The 16,502-nt window shown below is 37.1% G+C and overlaps 1 protein-coding gene across 1 annotated transcript in view; it reads right to left on the bottom strand.

The window, feature by feature from the left end:
• rbpjb (recombination signal binding protein for immunoglobulin kappa J region b) overlaps nucleotides 1-16,502 on the bottom strand; it is a 56,721-nt gene that overhangs the window by 24,742 nt on the left and 15,477 nt on the right. The window contains exon 2 of the mRNA XM_020937781.2: nucleotides 477-515. Coding sequence (XP_020793440.1) covers nucleotides 477-515 — 39 coding nt within the window. The remainder of the gene's footprint in view (nucleotides 1-476; nucleotides 516-16,502) is intronic.

Raw genomic sequence — 16,502 nt, 5'->3', positions numbered from 1 at the left:
AAATGCAATAAATAAACAGTTAAGATTGCATAATTTAACCTCATAATTAAACCTTCTACAACTGAAATGTTATCATATTGTAATTTGTATATTATATATATATATATATATATATATATATATATATTATTATTATATTATTTTTTTTTTTTTTTGCAATGAAAAGTACGAAGAAAAAAGTACTCAAATATATTAACCCTCAAAAATGATTGTTCCATTATTGATGTATTGAACAATAGTCAATAAAGTAATTATCGTGACAGGCCTATTTTTAACAAAAGCATGTTATTAAAATCCTATCTAGGACAGTGGTTTTGTGCTGGTCTCATTTTGCATTTTTACACTGTGACCCCATTTTCATATTCTCTTTTTTAATTTATAATAAAACAGGAAAGCCAGCATCACTTTTAACAGCTCCAAAAATAGTGGTATAGAGTGTGTGTATATTGGGTTGTGCTTTGTGCGTGTAGACTCACCTTGTTAGGCGCTGTGGCTGAGGGCGCTCCCCAAACTTCCTGCAAAAAGACACAGCAACAAGAGCAACATGAGTGGAGCTGCTTCTCAACCACAAATACACCAAGTAAACACCAGCACACAAGTCTACACACGGACTCAAACATTAATTGCCTTTGTTTTTGCCACCCACTTCAACAGCCAGCTTTTCTTAGCTTGTTTCCTGGTAGGGTTGTCAAAGGTATCAAAAATCAGATACTAATCACAAGTATTGGTACTAAAAAACACTCACAGGACAGATATGAACCTTTCCTGAATAGCTTTAGAATGATCTTGAGATGTATCAGAACAAGTACAAGAGCACAGACTAGTATACGCACATGGACCACTATGAAACCTACCTGGACGACTGAAGGAATACACAGATATAAGGCCACATGGTAATATAAAAGAAAGGTGGAGGGGCCATCACATCTTTTTGTTCATGGAGATATAAATGCTTTGTCTATGGTATTAAACCTTTCTGTCTTTAGAGACCAAACCAGACCAAGTTGCAGGTTAGATCTGTGGAGTGGCAACACTGCTCACAGTCAGAATGCCTGTGTTTCTCTGTATATTTCAGATATAAAACCACTTGTAATTTAATAAATGTAAGGAAGAGCTGTTTAATGACATACTATGAAACATTCTAGGTAGAGCAATGACATACCCATAGAAACAAGGGAGTGACTAAACCCAAACCAAAAAGGTACATAGTGCACTTTTAATGCTGAAGGAGTTTTTTTTTTTTTTTTTATAAATATTATGGTATCAGAATCAGCAATGAGTATTGAGTCTAAACTTTAGTATCGAAATAGAGTTTGAAATTTTCACAGTGATGACGGCGCTATCGCCTAGAATAGCAACGTAAAGAAAACAATAGGCCTCAGCTGATTTACAGTGAGTAAATAGAGCAATTGTCAACACCCATCCATTTTGGTTATCTAGGATTTTACAACCTGCTGTTTTAAAAGGTCAACTCAGCTCAACATGTGGCTATGATTCAGGCACTACTGTTGACTGTGGCTCTGTTACTTTTAAGTAGCGTGCTGATAAAATATGGAACAGATACAGTAAGTGTTCTGGCTTCACGAGGGCTGATCTGAATTGTAAAAAGGGGACTGTTTGACTTGATAATTTGACGGTGCTTCTGCCAGTTCAACAATGTATAATGCTGTAGCTCGAGGATAGAAATGCCTGGAAGAGGTTGAAAAGAGCTTCTGCATTTTAGCACAGAACTGTAATGAGGAAAGTGCAATAACAGAAAGAGACGGGGCTACTGGGGAGTCCGCTTTAGGTTCAAACATCCAGCAGAGACGTCAACGAAATATTAAAGGTGCACTATTTAACTTGGTTAGATTGATTAAACTACAAGTAGTTCTATAGCTCAAAAATAGCTAGAAAAACAGCCATTCTGACTGTGAGCAGAGTTGCCTCTCCACAGATTTGACCAGTAACTTGGTCTGGTTTGGTCTCCATGAAGATAGACATCTCCATGGAGACAAGCATTTGAGGGCCCCTCCACCAGAAAAATTATGCAATGCACTTTAAAAGGGCCCATATTATGCCTAATAATGGGTTTAGTTTCACTCACATGTTCGAGTAATAACACATAACACTTGTGTTGTGATTTCCAAGATACCCAAAGACATGAGTAGATAAAATGTAGCTGCAGTCTTGTGCTAATGAGCTCAAAACGCTCCGTTTCACCAGCTGATATCATCGGGTGGGACCACGCTTCCAGCCTATACACTTTCACTGAATGTTTTAATCTTTGCAGCTCCTAAATTACTAGGGCTGTTGGTTCCTTTTTGATCAGTCAGTTGTGTCCTACTCATCCATTTTTATTCACCAATATTTTTTTATTATCGATTAAATATGGACAACAAGAAATGAGAAAACTCGGGGTGAGTTAGCTGAATAATTTAAATGATGCCAAAAAGCTAAGGACTACATTCAAGATCAAGATATTTTGTATTCAGGAAATTATACATACTTTTACCCTATCATATATATGTGAAGTTATAAAACATGGAATGCCAATGTTAAGAAGTACTTAAAAAACAAAACAAAAATCATTATGTGACCATGACCTTTAATACAGGTTAAACAAGGTCTTGACTTGCCAAAAGTAAATAACAAACTGCTAAAAGTTTGAAAGGAGAAACTGAAACCACAAAGCACATGGCTTATTTGTGTAAATGCCGACCGTAGCCGCAATTAAAAAAAGTGCCTCATGTCACACCTAATTTCACACCCTAACCCAGTGGAAAAGGTTGACTTCTGAAACAGAGCATACTTAATACTTGAAATACAAAATATTAATAAAATCTAAACACAGATTTTAAAACATTAAAGGTGCACTGTGTTGATTTTCTGATGTAGAGTCTGCTGCCTGCTTGTCTCCATAAATAAAACAGTTTTGCTTTGGATGTTCCACATTATAAAGATCTAGCCAATATTTACTCAATTACAGGTGCTTTTATTGCTAAAAATACCTTGAAAAATGCATTGTGAGTTGGCCTACATTTCAACAGATCTGACCTGTAACTTGCTTGATTGTGCCACTCGTCTGTCTCCATGGAGTTAGACAGGTTTGGTGTCACACTGTAGAATATTCTAGGCAAAACAATAACATCTCCATGGAGACAAATGTGTGGCAAGCTCTCTACCAGAAAAGTTATGCAATGCACCTTTATCAAACTGAATATTTTGAATTCTTCCACATTGTAATTAGTAAACCCTACAAAAGTGCCCATTGGTATAAGATTTGCTTTCCAGACATCATTTGAACTTCCTTTAATAAAAGAGAAAACAGTTACAATTAGTGAAGTGTCAAGAGTATTTTATAGCGTGAGTCATACCTCCACATCCCTGACACGTGCACAGAGGGAAACCACAATACAAAAATAACATGCAAACTTGTGACACATCAAACACTAAAAAAATAACTTTTTTGGTTAATTTCTGCTTTTTGTTCTTCTCTGACGTCTTTGAGCTCATAATTTTTGCTGAGTGCAGTCATAATTTCCATTGTCATATCCTCAGAAGACACAGTGACTAACAAGGTTACAGCGGTTCAAAGTTAATGAGATGGAGACTTTCACAACTCACTTAAAACTTGGATTTATCTGCAGAACGCCGGTTTGAGGATTCGTTCTGTTCGCTGTGACCCAGACAAGGACAAAACAGGAAGAAATGTCATTAATGCAGGATGTGTCTGTTTTGTTGACCAAGTGCCAGTGACTGATGTAATAGCTGTGAGAGGGCCTTTGACCTTTATAACCAGAAAAGACAAAATTCTGAGTAGAGGGGAGAGAGGAGAGACGCCACGGTACTCTTGATCTACTTCAAGAACTTACCATTTTATTTTGAGACTTGTCAATTCCCACTACGAGATTTCGAGTCAGCTATTCCATTACGTAATATGTCTTACTTTGATTAAGACCTCTGCCAAGGCATCAGACTGGTCTTAATCAAAGTAGACAATAACTTTTTGACAAAAATAGACAAAAAAAAGTCCGCAATCAGACAAAAAAAAAAAAGTTGGTATGTCAAGTTCACCGCAATGTCCACGGCTATCATTGACAGTAAAAATGCGGGCTCATTTGCAACATCATATGAAGTGTGCAATCATAAAAGGTGCACTGTGTAACCTTTCTGGTAGAGGGCCCGCCAGTTACTTGTCTCCACGGAGATGTTATTGCTTTACCTCCAATATTCCAAAGTATGGCACTGCACTTTTCAATTTCTATAGAAACAAGCAGTAAAAATGCACATTTTTAAATGTATTTTTGAGCAATAAAATCACCATAATTGAATAAATGCAAGTTACACTCTACCTTGAAAAAAGAAGTTTGTGAATGACAAAATTGTTCTTGGTAAAAAATAAATAAACAAATAAATAAATAAAGGTAATCTAAGCATGTCTGACCTCAAAAAAATAAAATAAAATAAATAAATAAAATAATCACTTCATGTCAACTCCTCCACCCACTGATCACAGTATATTTTATTTGTACTTACACATTTCTCTAAGTATGCTTTATTTGACACCAGTCTCTTGGTATTTTTGCTACTTATTTTGAATGTATTACTACCATTTCTATATTTTCTCTTTGTTATTGTGATATATTGGCATATGTGAGCTACTGTGGCCAAATAATTTCCCTTATGGATCAATAAAATTTGTCTAAGTCTAAGATCAGTTTTCAGTGGGTTTTCTTGAGCTCTACTGTTGCAAACTCTTTAGTCACGTTCTTTCTTAATGGCAGCTGTGATGGACAGATTTTCCCCATGTGGAGGAAGTGGAAGCCGAGCCTGCTGCTGATAAGTGTGTCAGAACATCTTACATGCCATCAATAAACACACAGATAGCATGTCACGCCGTCGATTAAGGCGTTACCGCGACGATGTGCTGTGAAAAAGTGGGGAGAAGCATGGAAACAAATAAAAGGCATGAAAATAGCTGGGAAGACGCCGAGGGTAAAGAGAAAGTGGGAGAAAGTGGATGTGTGATTGGTGCAAGAGGCAGAAAGAGCTGGTGGAGGTGGAATAATTATAAAGCAGGGCAATCGATAAGGTTCCCACAGTGAAACAGCGCTTGCCTGGGATGGCTAATGGATTCCAGACGGCTCTCCTCTCCCCCGCCTGCTCCTTCTGTTAAACCTTAGCCCCCTCCGACGCTAACGGGCCACGCGGGGGGAAGGATACTGCAGGGAAACTGAAGTCAGACCGCTGAAGAAAGATGGAGATGATGGTGGTGGTGGTGCATAGAAGATGGACTATGCGAAGGGCTTGGTGCAGTTTTAGAGTATTATCACGATACTAAAATTTCAAAACAATTCGATTTTGATACTAAAGAACAGACATCTTGTTTTGATATTATTTTTTAGTGTGGTTTAATATTAGATTTTCAATATTTTCTACTATTAGGGTTGTAAAAAGTATTTTATTCTACAGTATGGTGCAATGAGGATGGACCATGCTAAGGGTTTGGTGCAATGACCAAGCCTTGGTACAATTTGAAATCACTACTAAAATTTCACTCAATTTCGATACTAAAGAATAGACTCAATACTCTCTACAGATTTTGATATTTGTTTAGAAAATATTGTAATTTTTAACACAAAGTAATATCTATAATAAAATATTGTATTTGTTTATTATTCCATGTGGTCTTACACTACTTGTGATAAAACACAAGATAAATGTGATTTTTTATTTTTTTATATTTTTCCATTTTCTGCTAATAGTCATGAGTATTTTATTTGACACCATGAATTTAATTTTGGTACACACTTCATGCTTGAAAATCAGTAGACCACAAGTTCAGATTTTCATAAGTGGTGATAAAAATGGTGGAGGTCATGGGTGCAAGATGCTTCTGCGAAAAACCACCATCCTCTTCACCTCTGAGAAGTCACACCTTCAAACTCTGACAAGCAAACAACAACAAGACAACACAGGAAAACCACAGCCATGTGCGCTACTGCTGCAACTACTATTCCTTCTACAACTCCCCCACACCATGCCTCTGTGGGCTATCTGAACCAGCACTGAGGCCAAAGGTATGGGTGTGCATTGCCTCAGAGTCTGACAATACAATACTTATGATATGGATATCACGATTCGATATATATTCCCATTCTAAAACAATGGATGATATATTGTGATTTATCAATAATTACTTCTAATAATATAGTCAACTACACCTTCACAAGAACAGAATTGTATGAAATATAGTTTTTGAGTTTATTTTGTAATTATGAGAACAGTGAATGTTGCTGAAAATATTATTCTGATGCATTTTGAATTGATTCGACAATTGTGCAAGTATTACGATATATCACTGAATCGATTTTTTCTTACACCCCTAGCCAGAGGTCTCCAATTAACCTGACGGCGAAAACATTTCCACATTACAAAACTGGGGTCCACAAAAATCTGCCAAAGACAATGTTTTATTTGCCAAAATAACTTTGGCCTTGTTAAGTCCAGACTCAAAACTCATCTATTCAGACTGGCGTTTAACACTCAGTAATGCAGTGACACTTTGCTCAATTGGTTTTATTTCATTGTTTAATGTTTTGCATGTTTTTATATTGTGTTGATTTTAATGTGAAGCACTTTACAACACTCGAGGTGACCAAAGGACTCTATCAATAAAGATTAATTGAAAATGCAATGGTAAAAATGGTGTTAATGAAAAGCCTAAAGTGTGCATTTATGTCATGTAAGTAGTGTATTCATTTTAAATACAACACAGACAAATATAAAAATAATTTTCACTTGCTCCCTGCATGTTTGCTTAATGGAAGGTTTAGTTTGGCAAAGTGTGCCAAGTATGCCAAGAGAGGGTTATATATACACAATCATATGCATTCAACATTAGGTATTACACTTAAAGTTGATGAGGAAGTCTGACCTTGATGCAATACAATGCTTTTAAAGGGCCCATTGTATGCTATTTTCTGCTGTTATAATATTGTTTCCTCATCCCAAATATACCTGGAGTTGTATTCTGTGTCATTCACACGTTTAACACACAAATCCTGCATATATTTAGGCTGAGTTCATCTCTCAAAACTGAAAACGCTATTCCACCTTGTGATGTCATGTGATATAACAGCAAGTGCTCATTGTATTTTTAAACTCAATACTGTGTTTCTGAATTCCACACACCTTCACTGAAATAATCTGGATCATTTCAGCCCTGCCAGTCTCCACTGACAGCTTTACATGGTGGAACAGAGCATTTTGTGCTTTGGAGATGTAGACAGACTAATAATAAATAATGACTCAAATATGTGTGAATGAAACAAAACACAACTCCAGGTATGTTTCTGAGGAGGTAGCAACATTAGGACACAGCTTAACATAGCTTAAATCTCACAAGAGTCAATTTTGTGTAATAGAGGACCTTTAACCCCCATAAGGTTGTCAGTCATTGCAGGTCAGGGTCAATGGAGGGGAAAAGGAAGCTCCGAGCAAAAGGGATTTTGCTCCATCCGCCACAACAACTCTCTCTCTTCCCTGGCTCCTTCCTCTGACCATTTCCTGCTTACTATGGACATAATAGGAGAAATGAGATCAGAAGGTAAACACTATTAGGTCTATTAAGTCATTTGTCACAGTTTAAGCTCTGCAATCCAATTCATCAGTTAAAGAAGGAAGGAGTTTTATTTTTATGAGCCAGGTTAAAGAATGGGTCTGTCACAATAAATTTCAAAGCACGATATATTGCTACAGAGAAATACTGCGATACATGTTTGTAAAATCCCTTAGTTGTCCAGGTAGGATCCATGGCAAAAGAGAAATTCTAGGAACTGAAGAAATGAATAAGCATCTTGGATGAGCTGCGCAACATATTTGATCAGAAAAAACTTTGTCTAGTTTGAATTGAACCTCTCCATGCCACTGCAATAAATGATAATATTCTAATATATCAAGATAATATAACTACTTTATGCCACTGACACAAAACAGGATAATCCCAGTAAACAATTTTTTTATATATGCAGTATCATTAAAAGTAATTTATTCCAACCTCTACAGCTCAAATATGACATTCTTACATAAAAATGGCAAAAATCTGACTTTTGGGAGGAAAAAAAAAAAAAAAAAGGAGTACGAAATATAAATACTGAGGCCTGAAATAAATTGTTAGTCTTCTTTTCAACAATAAATTGATATAGTAATTATTATGACAGGCCTTCATATTTGGCTTTTTTATTTAATTTTGTCATATTCTAAACAAATAAAATACCCTCCAGTATTTATTTCCTAAGCATAAACAATACTTTTCAATCATTGCCACAAAGAAAAGTCAGATTTCTTCTTGAACTCTGCTCCAAACTCTAACTGACAGAGGACCTGTGGACCTCTGATAGGCCTGTCACAATAACCAAATTTGAAGTGCGATATTTATTGCTGAAGGAAATATTGGTGATAAACAACAATATTGAAACTAAACTAAACTTTATACAACTGACACTGTTTTCAATTCAAATTTCATTAATTACACGGCTCTACCTGGTCGGTCCATTTCACAAATAGTACAGGACTGGCTGTTGCACACAAACACTATTCAAATCATAGTGCAAATCACTCACATTACTGATAACATCATGCATCACAGTATAGCCATTATGAAAAACTTACAAATACTAATAACATAGACCTGTCACAGTTATTTCTATATCTATTTATCGTGTGTACAATTTTTAAAAATATATTTTTTTGGCTATATGATAACATTTTAATTGATGAGACTCATTACAAATGCAAACTAACTATTACAGTATTTATTGCAGCTCATGTTTTTTTAACCATATTTTACATTTAGAATAATCTTTGGGGGTAATCCTACTTTAGGGTTTTTGTATCAGTGGCATAAGATAGTTTAAATTGTATCGTTTGTCGTCAATATTTTCTTCATGAAAACATCACACGTCTAAATTTATTATCGTGCCAAGCCTACGTGAAGACGCAAGAATTTTACTACAAATCAGTGACGTTCACAAATTGTACTTTGTTAAAAATGCCAGGTCCATTTGCAGCTCCAGAAGATCAGATATAAACTGCCTGCTCCTTTTGATTTAATTTCACGCCCCTGGTTTGGCAGAAGCACCTCTGTTTGTCAAAAGCCTGACTGGTTTGAGACTGACAGAAGAAAACTACAAATATAACCACGGCGAATGTGAGCGCAAGTTTCTGTCAGGATTTGGAAAAGTTGAGGAATCCAGTTCATGTCATGTCAACAATATGTCTGTGAGTGTTTATGAGGCCATGTTTGTACCTTTTTGTAAGAAAATGGCTGGTATCTCTCGCACAGATATATATATATATATATATATATATATATATATATATACCTATATATATTATGATATATTATATACACTTTTCTAAACACTCAAAGACGCTGTACAAATACAATTAAGAGCATATATAAAACAAGGTAATCTGACAAAATATAAACGTATAGGCATGCTAATAAAGTAGGTTAGACATTAAAAGTACAATAGATGGGTTTTGGGCAGTTTTTCTTTTCCATTTGAATAAAATATATAAATAAATAAACATAAATCAACTAAATGTGCTACCACCATATCCACAGGGCACACAATGACACCACACATGTAAAATAAAATGAAATAAAACTCCCCTGCCACTATTCACAGACATCAAGATATCTTGTGTTAATATAAACTCATTTACCACAGCTAAAGTTCACACCTCTTGCATACATGTCTCACCTCTCTCCATTTCTCTCTTACTAAAGCCAAAAATAAATCAATAATTAAATAAAACTTAATGGGATGTGTGTGTTTGCTGTTAATCTAGAAAAAAAAAAGATGATTAACATTTACCCCAATTAACCCAATGCAAATAAAGGCCACCAGTAATTCCAGAGCAAAACCAATACTCCGTTATGAAACATGCATGAACTCATATTTTGTTTTGTTTAATAAGTCAACACCTCTAACAACTTGCAGATACAACTTTTTGACAGAACGAAACTCCACACCCAGCCTCCCCTCAGGCCCGCAAAAAAAGAAAACATGCAGCCACAAGCTCCCCAGTCAGAGGAGCATCGAGAGAAACACTAAATCTGCTTGTCAAATCTGATTTCACACAGGGAATAACATTTACATTATTTTTCTCTGCTGATGTGCGGTTTTGTCTCCCATTCCACTCCTTCTGAAAAATATCAGCTAAATAAAATGCAAGTCTGGCATTTATTTGTACAAACATACAGTATTATAAAAACTTGATTTTAGTATTAAAATGGGAACAAAAACATTTATTGCACAAATCAATCAACTGAGAACCAGTGCTGCTGTGTACAGTAGGCCTGTCACGACAACAAAACTATTCTAAATGGATAATACAGTTACAAAAACACAAACTGCACAGCTCAAATCTGCACTGAAAAATACCAAAATGTTCCTCACTAGAAAGAAAAACTCCCCACAATAAAATTTGACCCCCAAAATGTATTCTTTCTTCTAACATATATTGAACAATAAGTCAATATAGTAATTACACTATACAAACAGATGGATGAACATGATGAGCTCATTCAGACCTATTTTTAAATAGTGAAATAAATATCCTAGTAGCCTGAAGCCATTACTTTGAACAGACAAATGTCGAATTTCATATTGACCACTTTTGCACAAAGACGGAAGGTACTCTGGCATATGAGACAGTGGTGACAGGGTGAGCTGGCAGGTTCTATGAATAGAGTAGACCACATACACGTACACACGTACACACATGCACACACACACGCCTGTACCATGTTAGTACAGGGCGATGGGGGGCTGATTGAGAGGGTGTGAAACCAGGCTGCTGTTCTGTGGTCCAGGCATCTGACAGTTGTGACTGACAGTCCAAACAGCACATGAGGGAAAACGAAGCATCAGCGCCCCAAAGCACCCCCCCTCCCATCTTCCCCCCGACCCAGATACACAGAGACATGTCCATGGTAGAGCTAACGCAAACCTACACTCATCACTCTGGAGCTCAGGCAGGTGTCTGAGAACTCAAAGTGTCCTGATCTTCTTCAATGTCACAATATCATGAAAGTTGGTGGGATGAATCCTGTTGTAAATATAAATGAGTTTTACACCAATTCAAGAAGGAGTTTGTGAGGAAAAGTTGAAAAATATGTTGAAAATTGCAGGAAGTGCAGAATTCTATTTTAGAGAATTCTATATCGAGGACATCCCAGTAAGGAGAATTCTATACAAAAGTTGGACATAATTTTCTCAAAAAAAAAAAAAAATCTGATATTTTAAATAACATTTCAACAAAGCAAAGGTGTTTTGTATTCTAATATCTGTGTACATTAGAGGACTTTTGGCCCAGTGTACAACATGGTTGCAAGGTAACAGTTATGAAATTCCCTAGCATGATGTCATGATTTCCAGGAAATTAAATTTTCAATCTTAAAAATGACCATGATCTTAACCGTGTTTTAATAAAATGAGTAGTCTGCTCTGTCATAGGCACTTTAAAGGAGGTCAAAGCATGCAGTCATCTTAAACAGCATTTTGAAACCAAGTTGATGCCCAAGAAAAAAATAGACTACCAGACAAGGTACGCCAATTCCTGTAACCAAAGCTACCCGTAAGTGATAAATTGAGCACAAAACTGAGAAAAGTTATTTCAGCCACCTTTACTAGTACTGAGAATAGAAACAGACAACACATAGTAACAGTCAAAAGTCTGGTCACACCTTCTCATGCATTCTTTTTTTTTTTCCCCCCCCCTCTGTTTTTACTACTTTCTGATGAAGTCTCGTGAAATGTTTTTTACTTCATAGCTGTGCCTTCTCCACATAAAGAAATGCCAAACATGCAAAGCAGTAGGCAAATCATAGGGTGGCTAAATCAAAAACAAGTTTAGTTATTTTCAGTTTATTTTTTGTTTACTACATCCTATATGTGCCCATTCATAGTTGTGAGGCCTTCAGAGTGGATCTACAATGTAAATAATAATGGAAACAAAGAAGTAACATAAATTAAAAAGAGTATCTAAACCTTCGACCGGTAGTGTACATGCATAATTAACTTTAGTGCATAACAGTGTGCCATTGCTGATAAGAATTTACAACCAAAGATAACTACTAAACTGCTGCTGAAAATATGGAGACGAAAGCGCTCCATCTCTAATTACTTTATGTATCCACTGGCATCAATAAACACCTACAGCCAGAGAAGGAACTGCAAATCTGCTGAGGTCGATCTATCACACGCCCTGTCTGTAAACATGTCCACAAATCTCACTCTGCCTCTCTGTACGATATTTTCACAATATACATGCAGTCTAACAAAACAGTCAATGTGCTACTTTTCCTCATAAAATGCCTTGACAAGACTTACTAACCCAAAGAACTAAGATTTCAAAGTGCTTATAACATTTATTTCTTCATGTAGTCTTTGTTGAAACAGAGCAAAGGATCATGCTTTATGTAGTTCCTCTGTATGTTTTGCTTTATGTAGTTCCCTCTGTTTTTTGGCCATTGCTGCATCATAACTATTAACTTATGTGACTTAAAACACTTGCGATGGTTCACGATATTATTGAGACACTTTTGACGATACAGCATTGCGATATTTTGGTTATTTTTACATCCTTAACAACCACCAACTGTCCAATCAGTGCTCTCATCTGGCATTCAACCTGAGGGGACACCAACTACCACAACTGCCACACCAAATTCTTTACTGGAACAGGGAGACATCACCACACAGGGCTTTGTAATTATGTGCACTCCAAGCCTTTTATTAATTCCTTTACACAGGACTTCATAAAAAAGGGCAAGGCGAGGATTATTGCAGTCATGTTTTATAATATATTACTGAAAAATAATCTTTTTTTCCCTACTGGTCTTCGGAAATCCCCTGAAGTCCAAATCACAACATGTGCAGATGCCAGACGCCATTCATTCATATGCTCAAGGTCAAGGGTTAGGGTTTGACCTCTGGGGTCAACTGGCAGGCAGTGGGAGCAGGGAGTCACATGGAGTGGAACAGATGAGTTTTTACACATTTAAACTGAGTATTTGTGATAGTGTCATGCCTGTTGCTGCCTATTGACATTAATTAGACAGAGATCAATGGATAAAAAATCTAGAGAAAAACAGGGAGATGAGACAAAAAAAAAACATAATTTTTCCTCATATTGATGAATTTTCATTTTGTGTTATTATAAACAAATAAAAAAATGTCAATTTCCTGAACAAACAATGACAAAACAAAATTCATGAAAGTTTTTGGACTGAAGTGATTTTAAAAGCTTGCCATTTTCAAATTGACTTGTTAGCACTGCAAGCCAAACCCACCAACAAAAGTGGGCACGAGGCTAATGCTAACTGTGAAATTAGTAAGAGAGACTGAAGCTAAAGTCTAGTAGCATAATTACGCATTTTCCTAGTTCCCTGTGTTTTACAGCTATTTGAATGTCCTCTTGTGCTCTTATACATGATGCAGCAGTGACAGCACATAGACATTCGGACATACAGCCCAGGGACAGTGTGTGCCTCAAACAGCACTGTGAAGGATTAGGCCTATAAAAAGGTGTCTGGTTTCCTCGCCTGAGGGCTGATGGCTGATATCACAGCTCATAGAGTGGCTGTACACCTCATTATCAACACTGGGGCTCCCTGGTGCTTCCACTGGCCCAGCATCGCCCAGGGCCACACCGCTAACATCAAACACATGCACCTAACCTAAATAAAGCCAATTGGTTTTGGAAAAGCTCGTTCCAGGGGACAAATTTCTCCAATATATCAAGTATGTTAGAAGAAATTGTCAGTTAATTCAAGTCAACAGATACTTGAATGCCTTAAGGACAATGTAGCAGGGTAATAGCTTCAAGTGTAATAGGATCTTAACCACGGCACTGACTCAGAGTCCTCAGAGTCTTGATAATAGTTTTATTTGAAATTACTGGACGCCATGTTCCACAAAAACAAATCAGGTGTTCCATTGCTCACACCTAGAGGCAGGGGTTTGTAATTTTGGCTTTATGTGTTCCCACTTTAAACCATAGACTGTATAAAGAAGTAGGCTAAGGGAGTGTTCGGCTCCACTCAACTGAAGCTCACAATGCTAGAGGTTATAGTCGAGTTCCATATTAGGAACAGAAATGTATTTGTGAACAAAATAGCTTAATAAAAACACCAGGATCATGTAGAGCGGGTTATGCCGAACATTTTAAGACCAAAATGATGGGCCACTGCAGCATTTACAGAGAAAAAGGTGACAATTTTCCAAAGTAAAGTCAACTGGAAACAGAGTCAATGGAGCCAGAAGCACCCCCATGAACACATTTATATATACAGTCTATGCTTTAAACTCACACAACTAGATTCATGTGGCTTGGCTTGGCTGGACTATTCTTGAACTTTTCAACAATATCCAAATATTGCTAACGTCATACTGTGCCTATCCGAGATACGATAAATTAAAAAAAAAATTTATTCAGCTAGCCCCAGCTTTTTCATTACAGAAAAAAAACAAAAAATGGTGGAAATAAAAAGTCTCGCCAGGCAACGTGTGTGAGAGGACATGATTCTCACTGAGAGAATTCTGGAAAAGTGTGCCTGCTAGCTGCGTTTGTACTGGCAGTCTGTTGAAAAAAATACCTGCATACTGATGTCACAAGCACAACGCCAAGGGGTTTGCTGGCTTTGGGACACGCTCACTTCCTCGGAAAGCTCTGCAATTCTGTGTGTGGCTTCTATTACGCACACATCTCTCAAGCACATATTTAATCATTGAGAAAAACTGCAGGTACGTCGCCAGCCAAGTGGGCACTAAAGCTTGTATTCTAAATCAACCCTGGACGGGAAGCGTGGCACAAAAAGGGAATCCTAGACAACACGTACGGCAACAGGAAGTAATGGCGAAAGGTTCTCTGTGAGTCTGAGCTAGCCTGGCAATTATCACTTTGTATGTAACATTTATAGCAACCAGCTGCAGAGGAAAAAACTGCAGTATAACAACATACAAGAAGCTATGATGTTAGTGATGACTGATAGTGATAGTAACTTTTGTTTTTGACTGTGTTTTGACATTGGCGCGTTTTTGTCACATTTCTTCTGATTCACCTCCAGATTTACAGGGTTCTCCGTCTCCTCCCCTTGGCTTGGAACCAAAGTGTGTCCCCCTAGGTCCCATTAAATCACAGCAATCCAAGACAAAGTGACGTAATTCAGAGCAACAGCCTGAGGTCAAAAGGGAGAAGCAACAGGGAAATTGGGATAAAACGTGACTTTCAAGCAAAAATACAAGAAAAGCATGAAAACTAAAAAGAATTGCCTTTTCCTTGATGGTTAAATCAATTGTCATCAAAAATTCATCTGCTATGACACAAATTAGTTGGCTATTTTGCAGAGTCATGATCTTTGTTTAGACATACAGGATGAGGTGGGGAGATAGCCGTATTTGTTCAGCAAACATTGCTCTGCGCAATAGAGTAGAAGTATATCGTTAACTTCATAATAATTAGATTTGTAGCCTTGTATTTGGCTTCAGAGATGGCTGTATGAACATAGCGACAGACCAAAATGTTTTGGTTTATTTGTCATGGCTAAGGACCGACACCTATTGTTTAGAATCCAGAGAAAAAGATTGCTGAAAAGCTCTGCCAATATTTTATGCTGATATGTAGAGCTGGTTTTGATATAATCATGTAATAACAGAATTTAAATTTACTACAAACTTAACCACAGCTCTATTTTACCACAAACCTATAAGTAACATTATATTCAAATAAATATATTTATATTATACTTTATATGTATTCTTTTACATGTATTCTTTAGGCAAGGTCGGCAAAAACCTAAATAGCCAATGCTCTAAAATGTTTAAATATCAGCCAACTGATATTCCTATCTCTATCTCCAAATGCATGTCAGCTGCCTGCAACCAATCACTGCACAGAAAAACTCTGATTGACAAATGTCCAAAGCCAATGAAATGCCTTTCCAATTCAGGAAATATTGTTGCCAATAACAAAAAGGCAAAAAGGGACTTAAACTTACAGTTATACTTACTTAGCAATTAGCATCTTAAAAATACCCATGTGAAATATCACAGCAATGTAGAATTTGAAATGTGAGGAGAAACAGTTAGAAAAGACTCAAACAAGTTGGCGGTCTGTTGATGAGCTGTCCAACCCTGGAGGCTGACTGACTACAGATGGCAGAGGTCTGGTATCTGCCCCTCCATGTCCCGCTGGGGGCAGAATCAAGGGCAGGGTGTGTGTGTGTGTGTGTGTGTGTGTGCGTGGTAGCCAGCCACTTTGCACACTGATGTGATCCACCCAGCCGAGTGCGCATACGCACAAGCACGCACGCACACACACACACACACACACACACACGCACGCACGCACACGCACACACACACACGCACGCACACACACACACACTCAAAAGCACCCGCTCCATCTGTCTTTGACATGGGAGAGCTTAATGACAGAGGCAGAAA

The sequence above is a fragment of the Boleophthalmus pectinirostris genome, unplaced genomic scaffold, assembly GCF_026225935.1.
Source record: "Boleophthalmus pectinirostris isolate CB_2022bp ecotype Guang Dong unplaced genomic scaffold, ASM2622593v1 HiC_scaffold_20, whole genome shotgun sequence".
NCBI lineage: Eukaryota > Metazoa > Chordata > Actinopteri > Gobiiformes > Gobiidae > Boleophthalmus > Boleophthalmus pectinirostris.
This window is presented reverse-complemented; position numbering and strand designations above follow the sequence as displayed.